Source organism: Salvelinus fontinalis, chromosome 2, assembly GCF_029448725.1.
Source record: "Salvelinus fontinalis isolate EN_2023a chromosome 2, ASM2944872v1, whole genome shotgun sequence".
Lineage (NCBI taxonomy): Eukaryota > Metazoa > Chordata > Actinopteri > Salmoniformes > Salmonidae > Salvelinus > Salvelinus fontinalis.
This window is the reverse complement of record NC_074666.1, coordinates 5,960,487-5,975,698: the sequence shown is the minus strand read 5'-3', so window position 1 is coordinate 5,975,698 and position 15,212 is coordinate 5,960,487. Positions and strand designations below refer to the sequence as shown.

The 15,212-nt window shown below is 43.8% G+C and overlaps 1 protein-coding gene across 1 annotated transcript in view; it reads right to left on the bottom strand.

The window, feature by feature from the left end:
- Positions 1 to 15,212, bottom strand: part of LOC129810810 (endoplasmic reticulum metallopeptidase 1-like) — a 74,566-nt gene extending 59,354 nt beyond the window's left edge. The window contains exons 1-4 of the mRNA XM_055861721.1: positions 14,844 to 15,212; positions 12,872 to 13,176; positions 1,568 to 1,695; positions 637 to 742 (exon numbers count right to left, since the gene is read on the bottom strand). Of these exons, the coding sequence (XP_055717696.1) occupies positions 637 to 742; positions 1,568 to 1,695; positions 12,872 to 13,176; positions 14,844 to 15,118 (814 nt within the window). The 5' untranslated portion in view covers positions 15,119 to 15,212. The remainder of the gene's footprint in view (positions 1 to 636; positions 743 to 1,567; positions 1,696 to 12,871; positions 13,177 to 14,843) is intronic.

Below are 15,212 nucleotides of genomic sequence, written 5' to 3'. Positions count from 1 at the left end.
TTTCAGATCAAGCATAAATTGTCTTTTATTCTAGGCCTCCGCAATGGATTAGTTCACTGAGATTATATATATATACATATGTTACTGCTCGACTAAAACAAATCGCCTAACGACCAAACAACCGAACAGTCGACTAATTGGGGTCAATTCCAAGCATAAGATATTTTACAACAGCAGCCAGTTTCTTTCTGCAGCCAGTGAATTGATTTTCCTGACACACCTCTCTCTCCTCAAGCTGACATTGCTGGGGGCCATTTGCATTCTGCCAGGTGTTCCTGTATGACCGCTCTATTCCGTTCCCTGAGGGCCAGGAAGGTTTGTTCAGCTGCTGACACAGACACCTAAATAAATATGTTCCCATTGGCCTGGATCCAGGTCCAATCACTGGTCTAAAACACAGAGTAGGTAGAAGTTGCCCCTAACCCCTACCCCACAGATTTAGGATCAGATACTACTTTATTTATTCTCCTGGTCAAGGTTAGGTTTGGGAGTAGGCTAATCTGATCCTAGATCTGTGGTGTAGGGGGCACCTTCTACTTAGAAAACACAAATTCTTTGAAACACCAATTCTTTGTCCCCCCCACCCTTGCTGCCTCCACCTACCACCTGTGTGTGTGTGTGTGTGTCTCCACCTACCTGTCTGAAACACCACCTCTTTGCCGCCCACGCCTGCAGCCTCCAGGTTGATGAAGGCTCGGACCTGCTTGGCCCAGGGATGCTGAGTGATGAAGCCATGACTCGCCTGGGGTGGTGGGGAGAAGAGTATAAAAATATATATATATACTACACATTCCATATTATGTCATTTAATATCATTTTACAAGAACAAGCAACCCTTACACAAGAGGAATAGCATTTATGATTCTGGCTGAAAATGTATGTTCACTCAAAATGTGATTGTGTGAACTTAGTTGACCTCCTAACATCCAGTCCAGTGTTCACTAGTGTCCCCCAGTGTCTCTCTCTGTCCAGTGTTCACTGGTGTCCCCCAGTGTCTCTCTCTGTCCAGTGTTCACTAGTGTCTATCTCTGTCCAGTGTTCACTACTGTCCCCCAGTGTCCCTCTGTCCAGTGTTCACTAGTGTTCCTCTCTGTCCAGTGTTCACTAGTGTCCCCCAGTGTCTCTCTCTGTCCAGTGTTCACTATTGTTGCCCAGTATCCCTCTCTGTCCAGTGTTCACTAGTGTTGCCCAGTGTCCCTCTCTGTCCAGTGTTCACTGGTGTCTCCAGTGTCTCTCTCTGTCCAGTGTTCACTAGTGTCCCCCAGTGTCTCTCTATGTCCAGTGTTCACTAGTGTCCCCCAGTGTTCCTCTCTGTCCAGTGTTCACTAGTGTCCCCCAGTGTCCCTCTGTCCAGTGTTCACTAGTGTCCCCCAGTGTCCCCCTGTCCAGTGTTCACTAGTGTCCCCCAGTGTCCCTCTGTCCAGTGTTCACTAGTGTCCCCCAGTGTCTCTCTCTGTCCAGTGTTCACTAGTGTCCCCCAGTGTCCCTCTCTGTCCAGTGTTCAATAGTGTCCCCCAGTGTCCCTCTCTGTCCAGTGTTCACTATTGTCCTCCAGGGTCTCTCTCACCTGCAGCACATTCTCCTCAGCTCCATTAAAAAGGAACACCACCCCGTGTCGTAGAGGTGTGGAGAGGTTGGCCAGGGAGTGGAGCACCTCCAACATCACCGCACAGCTCACTGCATCGTCACTTGCACCTGTCACACACACAAGTTACATGGGGTCAGAGACTGAGGAAGGCTGGCACAGTAACACTGTGTGTGTGGTCTCATAAAACTATATGTGTGTGTCTCTGAATATTGGTGTGTGTGTGTGTGTGTGTGTATTGGTGTGTGTGTGTGTGTGTGTGTGTGTGTGTGTGTGTGTGTGTGTGTGTGTGTGTGTGTGTGTGTGTGTGTGTGTGTGTGTGTGTGTGTGTGTTTGTGTAGTGGTGTGGTGTGGTGTGTGTGTGTGAGACAATTAATACCCTGCTGAAATTCCTGCCTGGAAGGCTGATTGCATAATCACACAGTGGGTGCAACAGTAATCACTTACTACCTAACCATCAGACAAGCAACACAATGATATCAACAGTTCCCTAACCATCAGACAAGCAACACATTGATATCAACAGTTCCCTAACCATCAGACAAGCAACACAATGATATCAACAGTACCCTAACCATCAGACAAGCAACACAATGATATCAACAGTTCCCTAACCATCAGACAAGCAACACAATGATATCAACAGTTCCCTAACCATCAGACAAGCAACACATTGAGCTCAACAGATCCCTAACCATCAGACAAGCAACACAATGATATCAACAGTTCCCTAACCATCAGACAAGCAACACATTGAGCTCAACAGTTCCCTAACCATCAGACAAGCAACACAATGATATCAACAGTTCCCTAACCATCAGACAAGCAACACAGTGATAGCAACAGTTCCCTAACCATCAGACAAGCAACACAGTGATAGCAACAGTTCCCTAACCATCAGACAAGCAACACAATGATAGCAACAGTACCCTAACCATCAGACAAGCTACACATTGAGATCAACAGTACCCTAACCATCAGACAAGCAACACATTGAGCTCAACAGTACCCTAACCATCAGACAAGCAACACATTGAGATCAACACTTCCCTAACCATCATACAAGCAACACAATGATAGCAACAGTTCCCTAACCATCAGACAAGCAACACAATGATAGCAACAGTTCCCTATCCATCAGACAAGCAACACAATGATAGCAACAGTTCCCTAACCATCAGACAAGCAACACAATGATAGCAACAGTTCCCTAACCATCAGACAAGCAACACAATGATAGCAACAGTTCCCTATCCATCAGACAAGCAACACAATGATAGCAACAGTTCCATAACCATCAGACAAGCAACACAATGATAGCAACAGTTCCTAACCATCAGACAAGCAACACAATGATAGCAACAGTTCCCTAACCATCAGACAAGCAACACAATGATAGCAACAGTTCCCTAACCATCAGACAAGCAAGACAATGATAGCAACAGTACCCTAACCATCAGACAAGCAAGACAATGATAGCAACAGTACCCTAACCATCAGACAAGCAAGACAATGATAGCAACAGTTCCCTAACCATCAGACAAGCAAGACAATGATAGCAACAGTTCCCTAACCATCAGACAAGCAACACAATGATAGCAACAGTACCCTAACCATCAGACAAGCTACACATTGAGCTCAACAGTTCCCTAACCATCAGACAAGCTACACAATGATAGCAACAGTACCCTAAACATCAGACAAGCAACACATTGAGATCAACAGTACCCTAACCATCAGACAAGCAACACATTGAGATCAACAGTTCCCTAACCATCAGACAAGCAACACAATGATAGCAACAGTTCCCTAACCATCAGACAAGCAACACAATGATAGCAACAGTACCCTAACCATCAGACAAGCAACACAATGATAGCAACAGTTCCCTAACCATCAGACAAGCAACACAATGATAGCAACAGTTCCCTAACCATCAGACAAGCAACACAATGATAGCAACAGTTCCCTAACCATCAGACAAGCAACACAATGATATCAACAGTTCCCTAACCATCAGACAAGCAACACAATGATAGCAACAGCACCCTAACCATCAGACAAGCAACACAGTGATAGCAACATTTCCCTAACCATCAGACAAGCAACACAATGATAGCAACAGTACCCTAACCATCAGACAAGCAACACATTGAGATCAACAGTACCCTAACCATCAGAAAAGCAACACAATGATAGCAACATTACCCTAACCATCAGACAAGCAACACAATGATAGCAACAGTACCCTAACCATCAGACAAGCAACACAATGATAGCAACAGTTCCCTAACCATCAGACAAGCAACACAATGATAGCAACAGTACCCTAACCATCAGACAAGCAACACAATGATAGCAACAGTTCCCTAACCATCAGACAAGCAACACAATGATAGCAACAGTTCCCTAACCATCAGACAAGCAACACATTGAGATCAACAGTACCCTAACCATCGGACAAGCAACAAATTGAGATCAACATTACCCTAACCATCAGACAAGCAACACAATGATAGCAACAGTACCCTAACCATCAGACAAGCAACACAATGATAGCAACAGTTCCCTAACCATCAGACAAGCAACACAATGATAGCAACAGTTCCCTAACCATCAGACAAGCAACACAATGATCAACAGTTCCCTAACCATCAGACAAGCAACACAGTGATAGCAACAGTTCCCTAACCATCAGACAAGCAACACAATGATAGCAACAGTTCCCTAACCATCAGACAAGCAACACAATGATAGCAACAGCTCCCTAACCATCAGACAAGCAACACAATGATAGCAACAGCTCCCTAACCATCAGACAAGCAACACAATGATAGCAACAGTTCCCTAACCATCAGACAAGCTACACATTGAGCTCAACAGTAACCTAACCATCAGACAAGCTACACATTGAGATCAACAGTAGCCTAACCATCAGACAAGCAACACATTGAGATCAACAGTACCCTAACCATCAGACAAGCTACACATTGAGATCAACAGTACCCTAACCATCAGACAAGCAACACAATGATAGCAACAGTTCCCTAACCATCAGACAAGCAACACAATGATAGCAACAGTTCCCTAACCATCAGACAAGCAACACAATGATAGCAACAGTACCCTAACCATCAGACAAGGAACACATTGAGATCAACAGTTCCCTAACCATCAGACAAGCATCACATTCAGATCAACAGTTCCCTAACCATCAGACAAGCAACACAATGATATCAACAGTTCCCTAACCACCAGACAAGCAACACAATGATAGCAACAGTTCCCTAACCATCAGACAAGCAACACAATGATAGCAACAGTTCCCTAACCATCAGACAAGCAACACAATGATAGCAACAGTTCCCTAACCATCAGACAAGCAAGACAATGATAGCAACAGTTCCCTAACCATCAGACAAGCATCACATTCAGATCAACAGTTCCCTAACCATCAGACAAGCAACACAATGATAGCAACAGTTCCCTAACCATCAGACAAGCAACACAATGATAGCAACAGTTCCCTAACCATCAGACAAGCAAGACAATGATAGCAACAGTTCCCTAACCATCAGACAAGCTACACATTAAGATAAACAGTACCCTAACCATCAGACAAGCAACACAATGATAGCAACAGTACCCTAACCATCAGACAAGCTACACATTAAGATCAACAGTTCCCTAACCATCAGACAAGCAACACATTGAGATCAACAGTACCCTAACCATCAGACAAGCTACACATTGAGATCAACAGTACCCTAACCATCAGACAAGCAACACATTGAGCTCAACAGTTCCCTAACCATCAGACAAGCAACACAATGATAGCAACAGTACCCTAACCATCAGACAAGCTACACATTGAGATCAACAGTACCCTAACCATCAGACAAGCAACACAATGAGATCAACAGTTCCCTAACCATCAGACAAGCTACACATTGAGATAAACAGTACCCTAACCATCAGACAAGCAACACATTGAGATCAACAGTACCCTAACCATCAGACAAGCTACACATTGAGATCAACAGTTCCCTAACCATCAGACAAGCAACACAATGATAGCAACAGTTCCCTAACCATCAGACAAGCAACACAATGATAGCAACAGTTCCCTAACCATCAGACAAGCAACACAATGATAGCAACAGTACCCTAACCATCAGACAAGGAACACATTGAGATCAACAGTTCCCTAACCATCAGACAAGCATCACATTCAGATCAACAGTTCCCTAACCATCAGACAAGCAACACAATGATATCAACAGTTCCCTAACCACCAGACAAGCAACACAATGATAGCAACAGTTCCCTAACCATCAGACAAGCAACACAATGATAGCAACAGTTCCCTAACCATCAGACAAGCATCACATTCAGATCAACAGTTCCCTAACCATCAGACAAGCAACACAATGATAGCAACAGTTCCCTAACCATCAGACAAGCAACACAATGATAGCAACAGTTCCCTAACCATCAGACAAGCAACACAATGATAGCAACAGTTCCCTAACCATCAGACAAGCAAGACAATGATAGCAACAGTTCCCTAACCATCAGACAAGCTACACATTGAGATCAACAGTACCCTAACCATCAGACAAGCAACACAATGAGATCAACAGTTCCCTAACCATCAGACAAGCTACACATTGAGATAAACAGTACCCTAACCATCAGACAAGCAACACATTGAGATCAACAGTACCCTAACCATCAGACAAGCTACACATTGAGATCAACAGTTCCCTAACCATCAGACAAGCAACACAATGATAGCAACAGTTCCCTAACCATCAGACAAGCAACACAATGATAGCAACAGTTCCCTAACCATCAGACAAGCAACACAATGATAGCAACAGTACCCTAACCATCAGACAAGGAACACATTGAGATCAACAGTTCCCTAACCATCAGACAAGCAACACAATGATATCAACAGTTCCCTAACCACCAGACAAGCAACACAATGATAGCAACAGTTCCCTAACCATCAGACAAGCAAGACAATGATAGCAACAGTTCCCTAACCATCAGACAAGCATCACATTCAGATCAACAGTTCCCTAACCATCAGACAAGCAACACAATGATAGCAACAGTTCCCTAACCATCAGACAAGCAACACAATGATAGCAACAGTTCCCTAACCATCAGACAAGCAACACAATGATAGCAACAGTTCCCTAACCATCAGACAAGCAAGACAATGATAGCAACAGTTCCCTAACCATCAGACAAGCTACACATTAAGATCAACAGTTCCCTAACCATCAGACAAGCTACACAATGATAGCAACAGTTCCCTAACCATCAGACAAGCTACACAATGATAGCAACAGTACCCTAACCATCAGACAAGCTACACATTAAGATCAACAGTACCCTAACCATCAGACAAGCTACACAATGATAGCAACAGTTCCCTAACCATCAGACAAGCAACACAATGATAGCAACAGTACCCTAACCATCAGACAAGCAACACAATGAGATCAACAGTTCCCTAACCATCAGACAAGCAACACAATGAGATCAACAGTTCCCTAACCATCAGACAAGCAACACATTGAGATCAACAGTTCCCTAACCATCAGACAAGCAACACATTGAGATCAACAGTACCCTAACCACTTTAAGTCTACTTAGGCTTTTAAAACTGTTCATCAGACAATCTACTGCCTCCTTCAGCCCCGTGTCCCTATACTGCTGCACTGAGGGTAAAATGCCCCTCTCTTGCCAGGCTGTTGACTCAGGAGCACATATTACCCGGCAGGGTGCAAGGTGCAGCAGTGCCGGTCTAGCCACTAACTCTCTCTCTGTCTCCTTCTACTGTTCTACTCTAAAGCTATCCCCGTCTAATAACTTTAAAAAACACAAAAGGAGGGTGAAATTTCACTAGACACATCAAAAGGAGGATGGAATTCCACTTTCTGCCCCACTTGGCCAGCCCCATTCACTATCAGTAGGAAATCTCTCCACGGTTAACTGTGGCTGTTGTGTTAGCCACTGTCTCATCCTGCAGTGCGATATTGTTGTTGACTGTCCGGTATTCTATTGTTGTTGACTGTCCGGTATTCTATTGTTGTTGACTGTCCGGTATTCTATTGTTGTTGACTGTCCGGTATTCTATTGTTGTTGACTGTCCGGTATTCTATTGTTGTTGACTGTCCGGTATTCTATTGTTGTTGATTGTTCGGTATTCTAAACTCAGCAAAAAAAGAAACGTCCCTTTTTCAGGACCCTGTCTTTCAAAGAGAATTCATAAAAATCCAAATAACTTCACAGATCTGCATTGTAAAGAGTTTAAACACTGTTTCCCATGCTTGTTCAATGAACCATAAAGAATTCATGAACATGCACCTGTGGAACGGTCGTTAAGACACTAACAGCTTACAGATGGTAGGCAATTAAGGTCACAGTTATGAAAACTTAGGACACTAAAGAGGCATTTCTACGGACTCTGAAAAACACCAAAAGAAAGATGCCCAGGGTCCCTGCTCATCTGCTTGAACGTGCCTCAGGCATGTGGCAAGGAGGCATGAGGACTGCAGATGTGGCCAGGGCAATAAATTGCAATGTCCGTACTGTGAGACGCCCAAGACAGCGCTACAGGGAGACGGGATGGACAGCTGATCGTCCTCACAGTGGCAGACCACGTGTAACAACACCTGCACAGGATCGGTACATCCGAACATCACACCTGCGGGACAGATACAGGATGGCAACAACAACTGCCCGAGTTACACCAGGAACGCACAATCCTTCCATCAGTGCTCAGACTTTCCGCAATAGGCTGAGAGAGGCTGGACTGAGGGCTTGTAGGCCTGTTGTAAGGCAGGTCCTCACCAGACATCACCGGCAACAACATCGCCTATGGGCACAAACCCACCGTCGCTGGACCAGACAGGACTGGCAAAAAGTGCTCTTCACTAACAAGTCGCGGTCTTGTCTCACCAGGGGTGATGGTCGGATTTGCGTTTATCGTCGAAGGAAAGAGCGTTTCACTGAGACCTGTACTCTGGAGCGGGATCGATTTGGAGGTGGTGGGTCCGTCATGGTCTGGGGCGGTGTGTCACAGCATCATCGGACTGAGCTTGTTGTCATTGCAGGCAATCTCAACGCTGTGCGTTACAGGGAAGACATCCTCCTCCCTCATGTGGTACCCTTCCTGCAGGCTCATCCTGACATAACCCTCCAGGATGACAATGCCACCAACTATACTGCTCGCTCTGTGTGACATTTCCTGCAAGACAGGAATGTCAGTGTTCTGCCATGTCCATGAGGAGGAGATGCGCTGCAGTACTTAATGCAGCTGGTGGCCACACCAGATACTGACTGTTACTTTTGATTTTGACCCCCCCTTTGTCTAGGGACACATTATTCCATTTCTGTTAGTCACATGTCTGTGGAACTTGTTCAGTTTATGTCTCAGTTGTTGAATCTTGTTATGTTCATACAAATATTTACACGCTAAGTTTGCTGAAAATAAACGCAGTTGACAGTGAGAAGACGTTTCTTTTTTGCTGAGTTTATATGGGAAAGAAAAACATTGAAGGAGGAAAACCCAAAACAAGAAGTCAAGACCTGCCTAGAGATTTCCTGTCGAGCAGGTTCTCTTTCTTATGAAGGTAGAAACAACACATGCCCTCAAGGACAACAATGAGTACTAACCAGGTCAATGTTTTTTACTGAAACACCCAACAACTACAGCAGCTAATCAGGGACTGAGGAGGATGATATTTATTGTAGGCCTAGGAACGCTATTGACTTGGAGCCTAGGCTATACTTAGTATGGGAATATTTATACTCAATGATATGTGATATATAGGCTGCTACAGTATATCTTCAAATGACTCACATCGACACATTGAGTAAGAAGGGAGGGAGCGAGAGGGAGAGTAAAAGACAGAATAAGAGAGAGAGTAAGAGGGAGAGGCAGAAAGAGAATCGTATGATCCAGCCCTGCGTAGCGGGCAGGCCGGTCAGGGGAGGAGCCAGAAACATGGTGGCCTGTTCAGTCTGAACCAGATCGACTCGAGTGCCGTGCCACAACTAATGTTGTCAAAACACAGTAGTCTTGTTACCCTCAGAAATGTGTGTGTGTGTGTGTGCGCGTGTAGTATGTGTAGTGTGTTATATCGACAGCGTATGTCTATGTGAGTGCGCGGGCTCATGTGTGTGTGTGTCTGTGTGTTAAACAAAGCAAACAGGTGACCGTTGCTTCCTCCCTGTTCACACACACTTCCCCATTGGGCCTTGCTTGCACAGAGAACAAGCATCACATGGGACAATGCATGTGCTAATTATTTCTTCTGTTTTTTTCCCCCCACAATGGGCATGTTTTGAATTCCTGAATCCAGCTTCCTCTTTCTGAGAGTATGTGGAAGCCAGGGAGGAAGGAAACATGCCAATGCCTGGGTTGTGTTTATTTTCTTGCTCCCCATCCAATGTATTTAACCACCTCTTCTGGTATCAATCTCATGGTTTAAGGTACAGAACTTCATGTTCAGACTTTAGAGAACATTCATTTCTCTTCAGGGGTTATGGGGAATGAATTATAGTTGGAGAACTGTATGTAGGCTGAATCTGAGATTCAGTCTGAAACTATTCTTGGTTTGCACCATGTTGGACTGTAAGTTGTAGCCTGTTTTGTCCTCTCGGTTTTCAGGGATATAATGATGGTGTAATTACATTTAATGGAGAGTAAAGGCGTCAGCATGCTTCAATTCGGCTGGCGCATAGCCGTAATCCCTTAAAAGACCGTCACTTGAAAAACCAGAAAAGAAAGCGGCAATGGTATCGTTTGTCCAATTTGAGACACCGCAGCTGATACCGATACCGATTATTGGAGGGCCAAAAAAGCCGATGCCGATTAATCGGGACGATTTTTCAATATATTTGTAATAATGACAATTACAACAATACTGAATGAACACTTATTTGAACTTAATATAATACATCAATAAAATCAATTTAGCCTCAAATAAATAATGAAGCATGTTCAATTTGGTTTAAATAATGCAAAAACAAAGTGTTGGGAGAAGAAAGTAAAAGTGCAATATGTGCCATGTAAAAAAGCTAACGTTTAAGTTCCTTGCTCAGAACATGATGGTGGTTCCTTTTAACATGAGTCTCAATATTCCCAGGTAAGAAGTTTTAGGTTGTAGTTATTATAGGAATTATAGGACTATTTCTCTCTATACCATTTGTATTTCATATACCTTAGACTATTGGATGTTCTTATAGGCACTTTAGTATTGCCAGTGTAACAGTATAGCTTCCGGCCCTCTCCTCGCCCCTACCTGGGCTCGAACCAGGAACACATCGACAACAGCCACCCTCGAAGCATCGTTACCCTTCGCACCACAAAGGCCGCCGCAAGGGGAACAACTACTCCAAGTCTCAGAGCGAGTGACGTCACCGATTGAAATGCTATTAGCGCGCACCCCGCTAACTAGCTAGCCATTTCACATTGGTTACACCAGCCTAATCTCGGGAGTTGATAGGCTTGAAGTCATTAACAGCGCAATGCTTGAAGCATTGCGAAGAATGCTGGCAAAACGCAGGAAAGTGCTGTTTGAATGAATGTGTACGAGACTGCTGCTGCCTACCATCGCTCAGTCAGACTGCTCTATAAATACCAAATTATAGACTTAATTATAACATAATAACACACAGAAATACGAGCCTTTGGTCATTAATATGGTCGAATCCGAAAACTATCATTTCAAAAACAAAACGTTTATTCTTTCAGTGAAATACGGAACCGTTCCGTATTTTATCTAACGGGTGGCATCCATAAGTCTAAATATTGCTGTTACATTGTACAACCTTCAATGTTATGTCATAATTATGTACAATTCTGGCAAATTAATTACGGTCTTTGTTAGGAAGAAATGGACTTCACACAGTTCGCAACGAGCCAGGCGGCCCCAAACTGCTGCATATACCCTGACTGCTTTCACGGAACGGAAGAGAAGTGACACAATTTCCCTAGTTATAAGAAATTCATGTTAGCAGGCAATATTAACTAAATATGCAGGTTTTATGCTAGCTAGCAATTTACCTTGGCTTCTTGCTGCCCTCGCGTAACAGGTAGTGAGCCTGCCACGCAGGCTCCACGTGGAGTGCAATGTAAGGCAGGTGGTTAGATCGTTGGACTAGTAACCGGAAGGTTGCATAAACGAATTCCCGAGCCAACAAGGTAAAAATATGTCGTTCTGCCCCTGAACAAGGCAGTTAACCCACCGTTCCTAAGCCGTCATTGAAAATAAGAATGTGTTCTTAACTGACTTGCCTAGTTAAATAAAGGTGTAAAATCAGCCAAATCGGTGTCCAAAAATACCGATTTACGATTGTTATGAAAACTTGAAATCGGCCATTCCGATTAGTCGGTCGACCTCTAGCCTCTATACACTTCTTCAAAATAGTCAGAATGAATCTAAGATAACTCAAGCAATTTGTCATTAACTTTGACATTTTTGCCAGAAGAGATCTTAGTCGCGCAATTTTTATATCTAACTAAAATGTTCGGTGCAGTATTTCTCAATGAAAAAAGGTGCATGAAAATGAGTCGTCACCTCGTTGAATGACAGAAAATACTTTATTCAAGAATCCCTACTGTTGACCAATCACCGACTAAGGGGTGTAGACTTCAGCTCTGAAATTCATCTTGCCTCCAGAAAAAACTTTGAGTGGCCAAACAGCCGGAAATAAAATCTCACCGAAGTCCAAAAGGTTGTCATAATATGTGCGCCAACTCTACGGAGCTGTTTAGGCTGGGACGCCTTAGGGGTTATACATATGTAGAGAACATGTTTCTGTTCTTTAATATGATGATTTTGCGTTCACATTACTGTATGAACTAATAGGACCTCCCCACCCAACTGTGGTTAAACTACAGTACACCACCACTACTACTGTTGCTTACTGTCTTGACCTAAATAACAAACATCTCTGTCAATCAGTCATACACTCAACCATTTGTGCCTTACATAACATGTCTTTTAGCTATTCTCTTCAGTAATGTAACTGTATCTAACAACACTAGTCACACAGACAAGATTGTATGCACTAAATGAAATGTAAGGGAAGCAGACCCAGGCCTGGTCATAGCTAGAGATAGTGATTGTATTCGGCCTGTTGTGTGTGAAAACCATGGTTGTGTTATCGTGTGTGTGTATGGTGTGTATGGTGTCCCAGGAGTGGTGAATAATAAATCCTAAGATATAATAAAGACTAATTGGTTGTGTTGTATTGTACCTGGACTGTTGGCCACAGAGTCAAAGTGGCAGTTGGCCAGCATGAGGTGCTGAGCCCCAGCCTTGGGCTCCAGGCGGACAGCGATGTTGCTGACCCGGTCGTAGTAGGAGGTGAACCCTCCCAGGAAGTCAATGCTGAAGGAGCCTGTGGGTCGCTGGACGTCCACAGTGACAGAGTGGGGTCCTGAGGCGCTGTCGGCCTTGATGTGCTCAATCTGCTCTAGCAGGAAGTTAACCGTTAAGACCTCATTCTCCGGGCTGCCCGTGGGACGGGGACCGACGCTGGTGATACGCTCCAGGTGCTTCCTGGTAGAAAGGGAAAGGCATGCAGGGTGTGAGTCAGCAAATCAGGTGACACATGTTCAGTAAAGGCCTACTACATCTGCAGTTTCTATCAAGTTTCATTTCAATCATTTTGATAAAGTAATTTTAATAAGTATGAACAGTTTCTAAAGTTGTGCTTTGCTTTCAGCAAGCATAGCTAATAACTTCCAAATGTAGGCTAGGCCTAATATTATCATCCCTTTTGACCTGACGTATGTTACGTTTTGTTGTGTATAATAATATTAGAAGAGTTAAAACATTGTGAGGCATCATGGCAATGTTTTGAAGTGGGATATGTCTTCTGTCATCCCGTACTGTTGGCCTAGTCATATCAGTACTGTAAATAGCCTACTGTAGAGCCTGTTTAGCCATTTTTTTTAGAGACAAAGCCTTTCCTGTTTCCTTTCTGCTTTTTCGGTTTGCAAAAATTCTGGCAGCTACAATAAGATCCCCACCAATAAGGCTGTAGGTCATTTGACATTCCACAGGGCCTATGTGGTAGTTTACATTGAGGTAGCCTATGTAGACCCTCACCCCCACCCCTTCCCTAGCCTGGTCCCAAATCTGTTTCAGCTGTCATGCCAACACATATGGTCATTGTCAAGGAGCCAAACAGTTTAGTCACCACAGGAGTTGGCAATACAGCACAAACAGATCTGGAACCAGACTACCACTTCCCTTATGCCACTAAAAACAGGAAGAATTCCCCATGGACTGTTTGGCTTTGGCTAGGTCAACTAGACTGTAAAATCCAAATGACTCCAGATGAATTCCTTACCTGTAGCCTATGTCTGGTAGGTTTGCCCTCAGATTACGTAGGTGTCACATTATTTGACACTTTCATAAGGCTAATAGATATTGTCCCCACCCCTTCAATTCCCTTCCTCCACTAAAGAGAACTCGACATGGACTGTGTGGGTGTGGCTAGGTCTAGGTAGACTGTAGTGTCCTTAATGACTCCAGGTGGTTTCCTTTCCTGTATGTTAGCTTTAGGGTTGCCCTCAGATTATATCACTTACTGTATGTGTCCCATCTGACACATTCATCAGGCTTATGTGTCTACATCTCTCTACCTAGTAGTGTCATAAAGCAGGATTTTATCAAATAAGCATCCAACTGCTCTCTGATTACCTGAAAAGCAGCCTTGTATATATTTATTACAGGAATGTAGGAAATAAAATAAGTAGTTCCTTTAGAAAATGGTGTTATGCTACAATTATTCAAATGTAGAGCATAATTGGTCTATTTGTGTCTGATATTTCTTCACTATTGACATGTTCAGACAGACTATGTCAGCGCCACAAACTGTCAAGAAACAATGGAGAAGGATTATTTTATACTTCCACCGCCACTCCCTCCTATTATGAACCGACCGTTAGCTACACCCTAGCGACACCTGACATGGGTTTCCTAGAATGACAACTAGTACCAGTGGCTTGTAGCGTAGCTAGGTGGAACCAACTCTGAGATAACCTTTCCTCTAGTTGTTTATCTCACACACCGGGGTCGTTAACGCCGTATTGCAAACTGGAAGTGATCGCAATGGAAGAAGTAACGTTAACGTTCGGCTAATATCAGAGATTCTATATATGCAACTTGTTGAGAATATAGCTATCTACAATTCAATTGACAACAGTATCAAGATTTACCTTGCCCTGATAGCATTGAACTCGCCAGTAGATTTTCCAATGACTAGCTGCTGTAATGATAAATGAACAACTCCCCACAGCACCAGAATGAATACAGTCACCAGTGCCACTCCGACGCCTTCGTGTAGCAGGTACAAGCTCACTTCAGGCTTCTTTTTTACTTCACTGCAGCCGTTGATTCCACGTTGATCCTGAGAGTCATTCTTATTTTCCGATACATTGTTTTGCGTCCCGTATAAGGATTTTATTCTCCTAATTGTGGTGTCCCTCTCCATCTTTGCCACTAGTACACATATATATGAACGTCCAATACACCAGCAACCGTCGCTTCTGGAACACCGGACAGATCACGAAGAGGGACAAACTTCT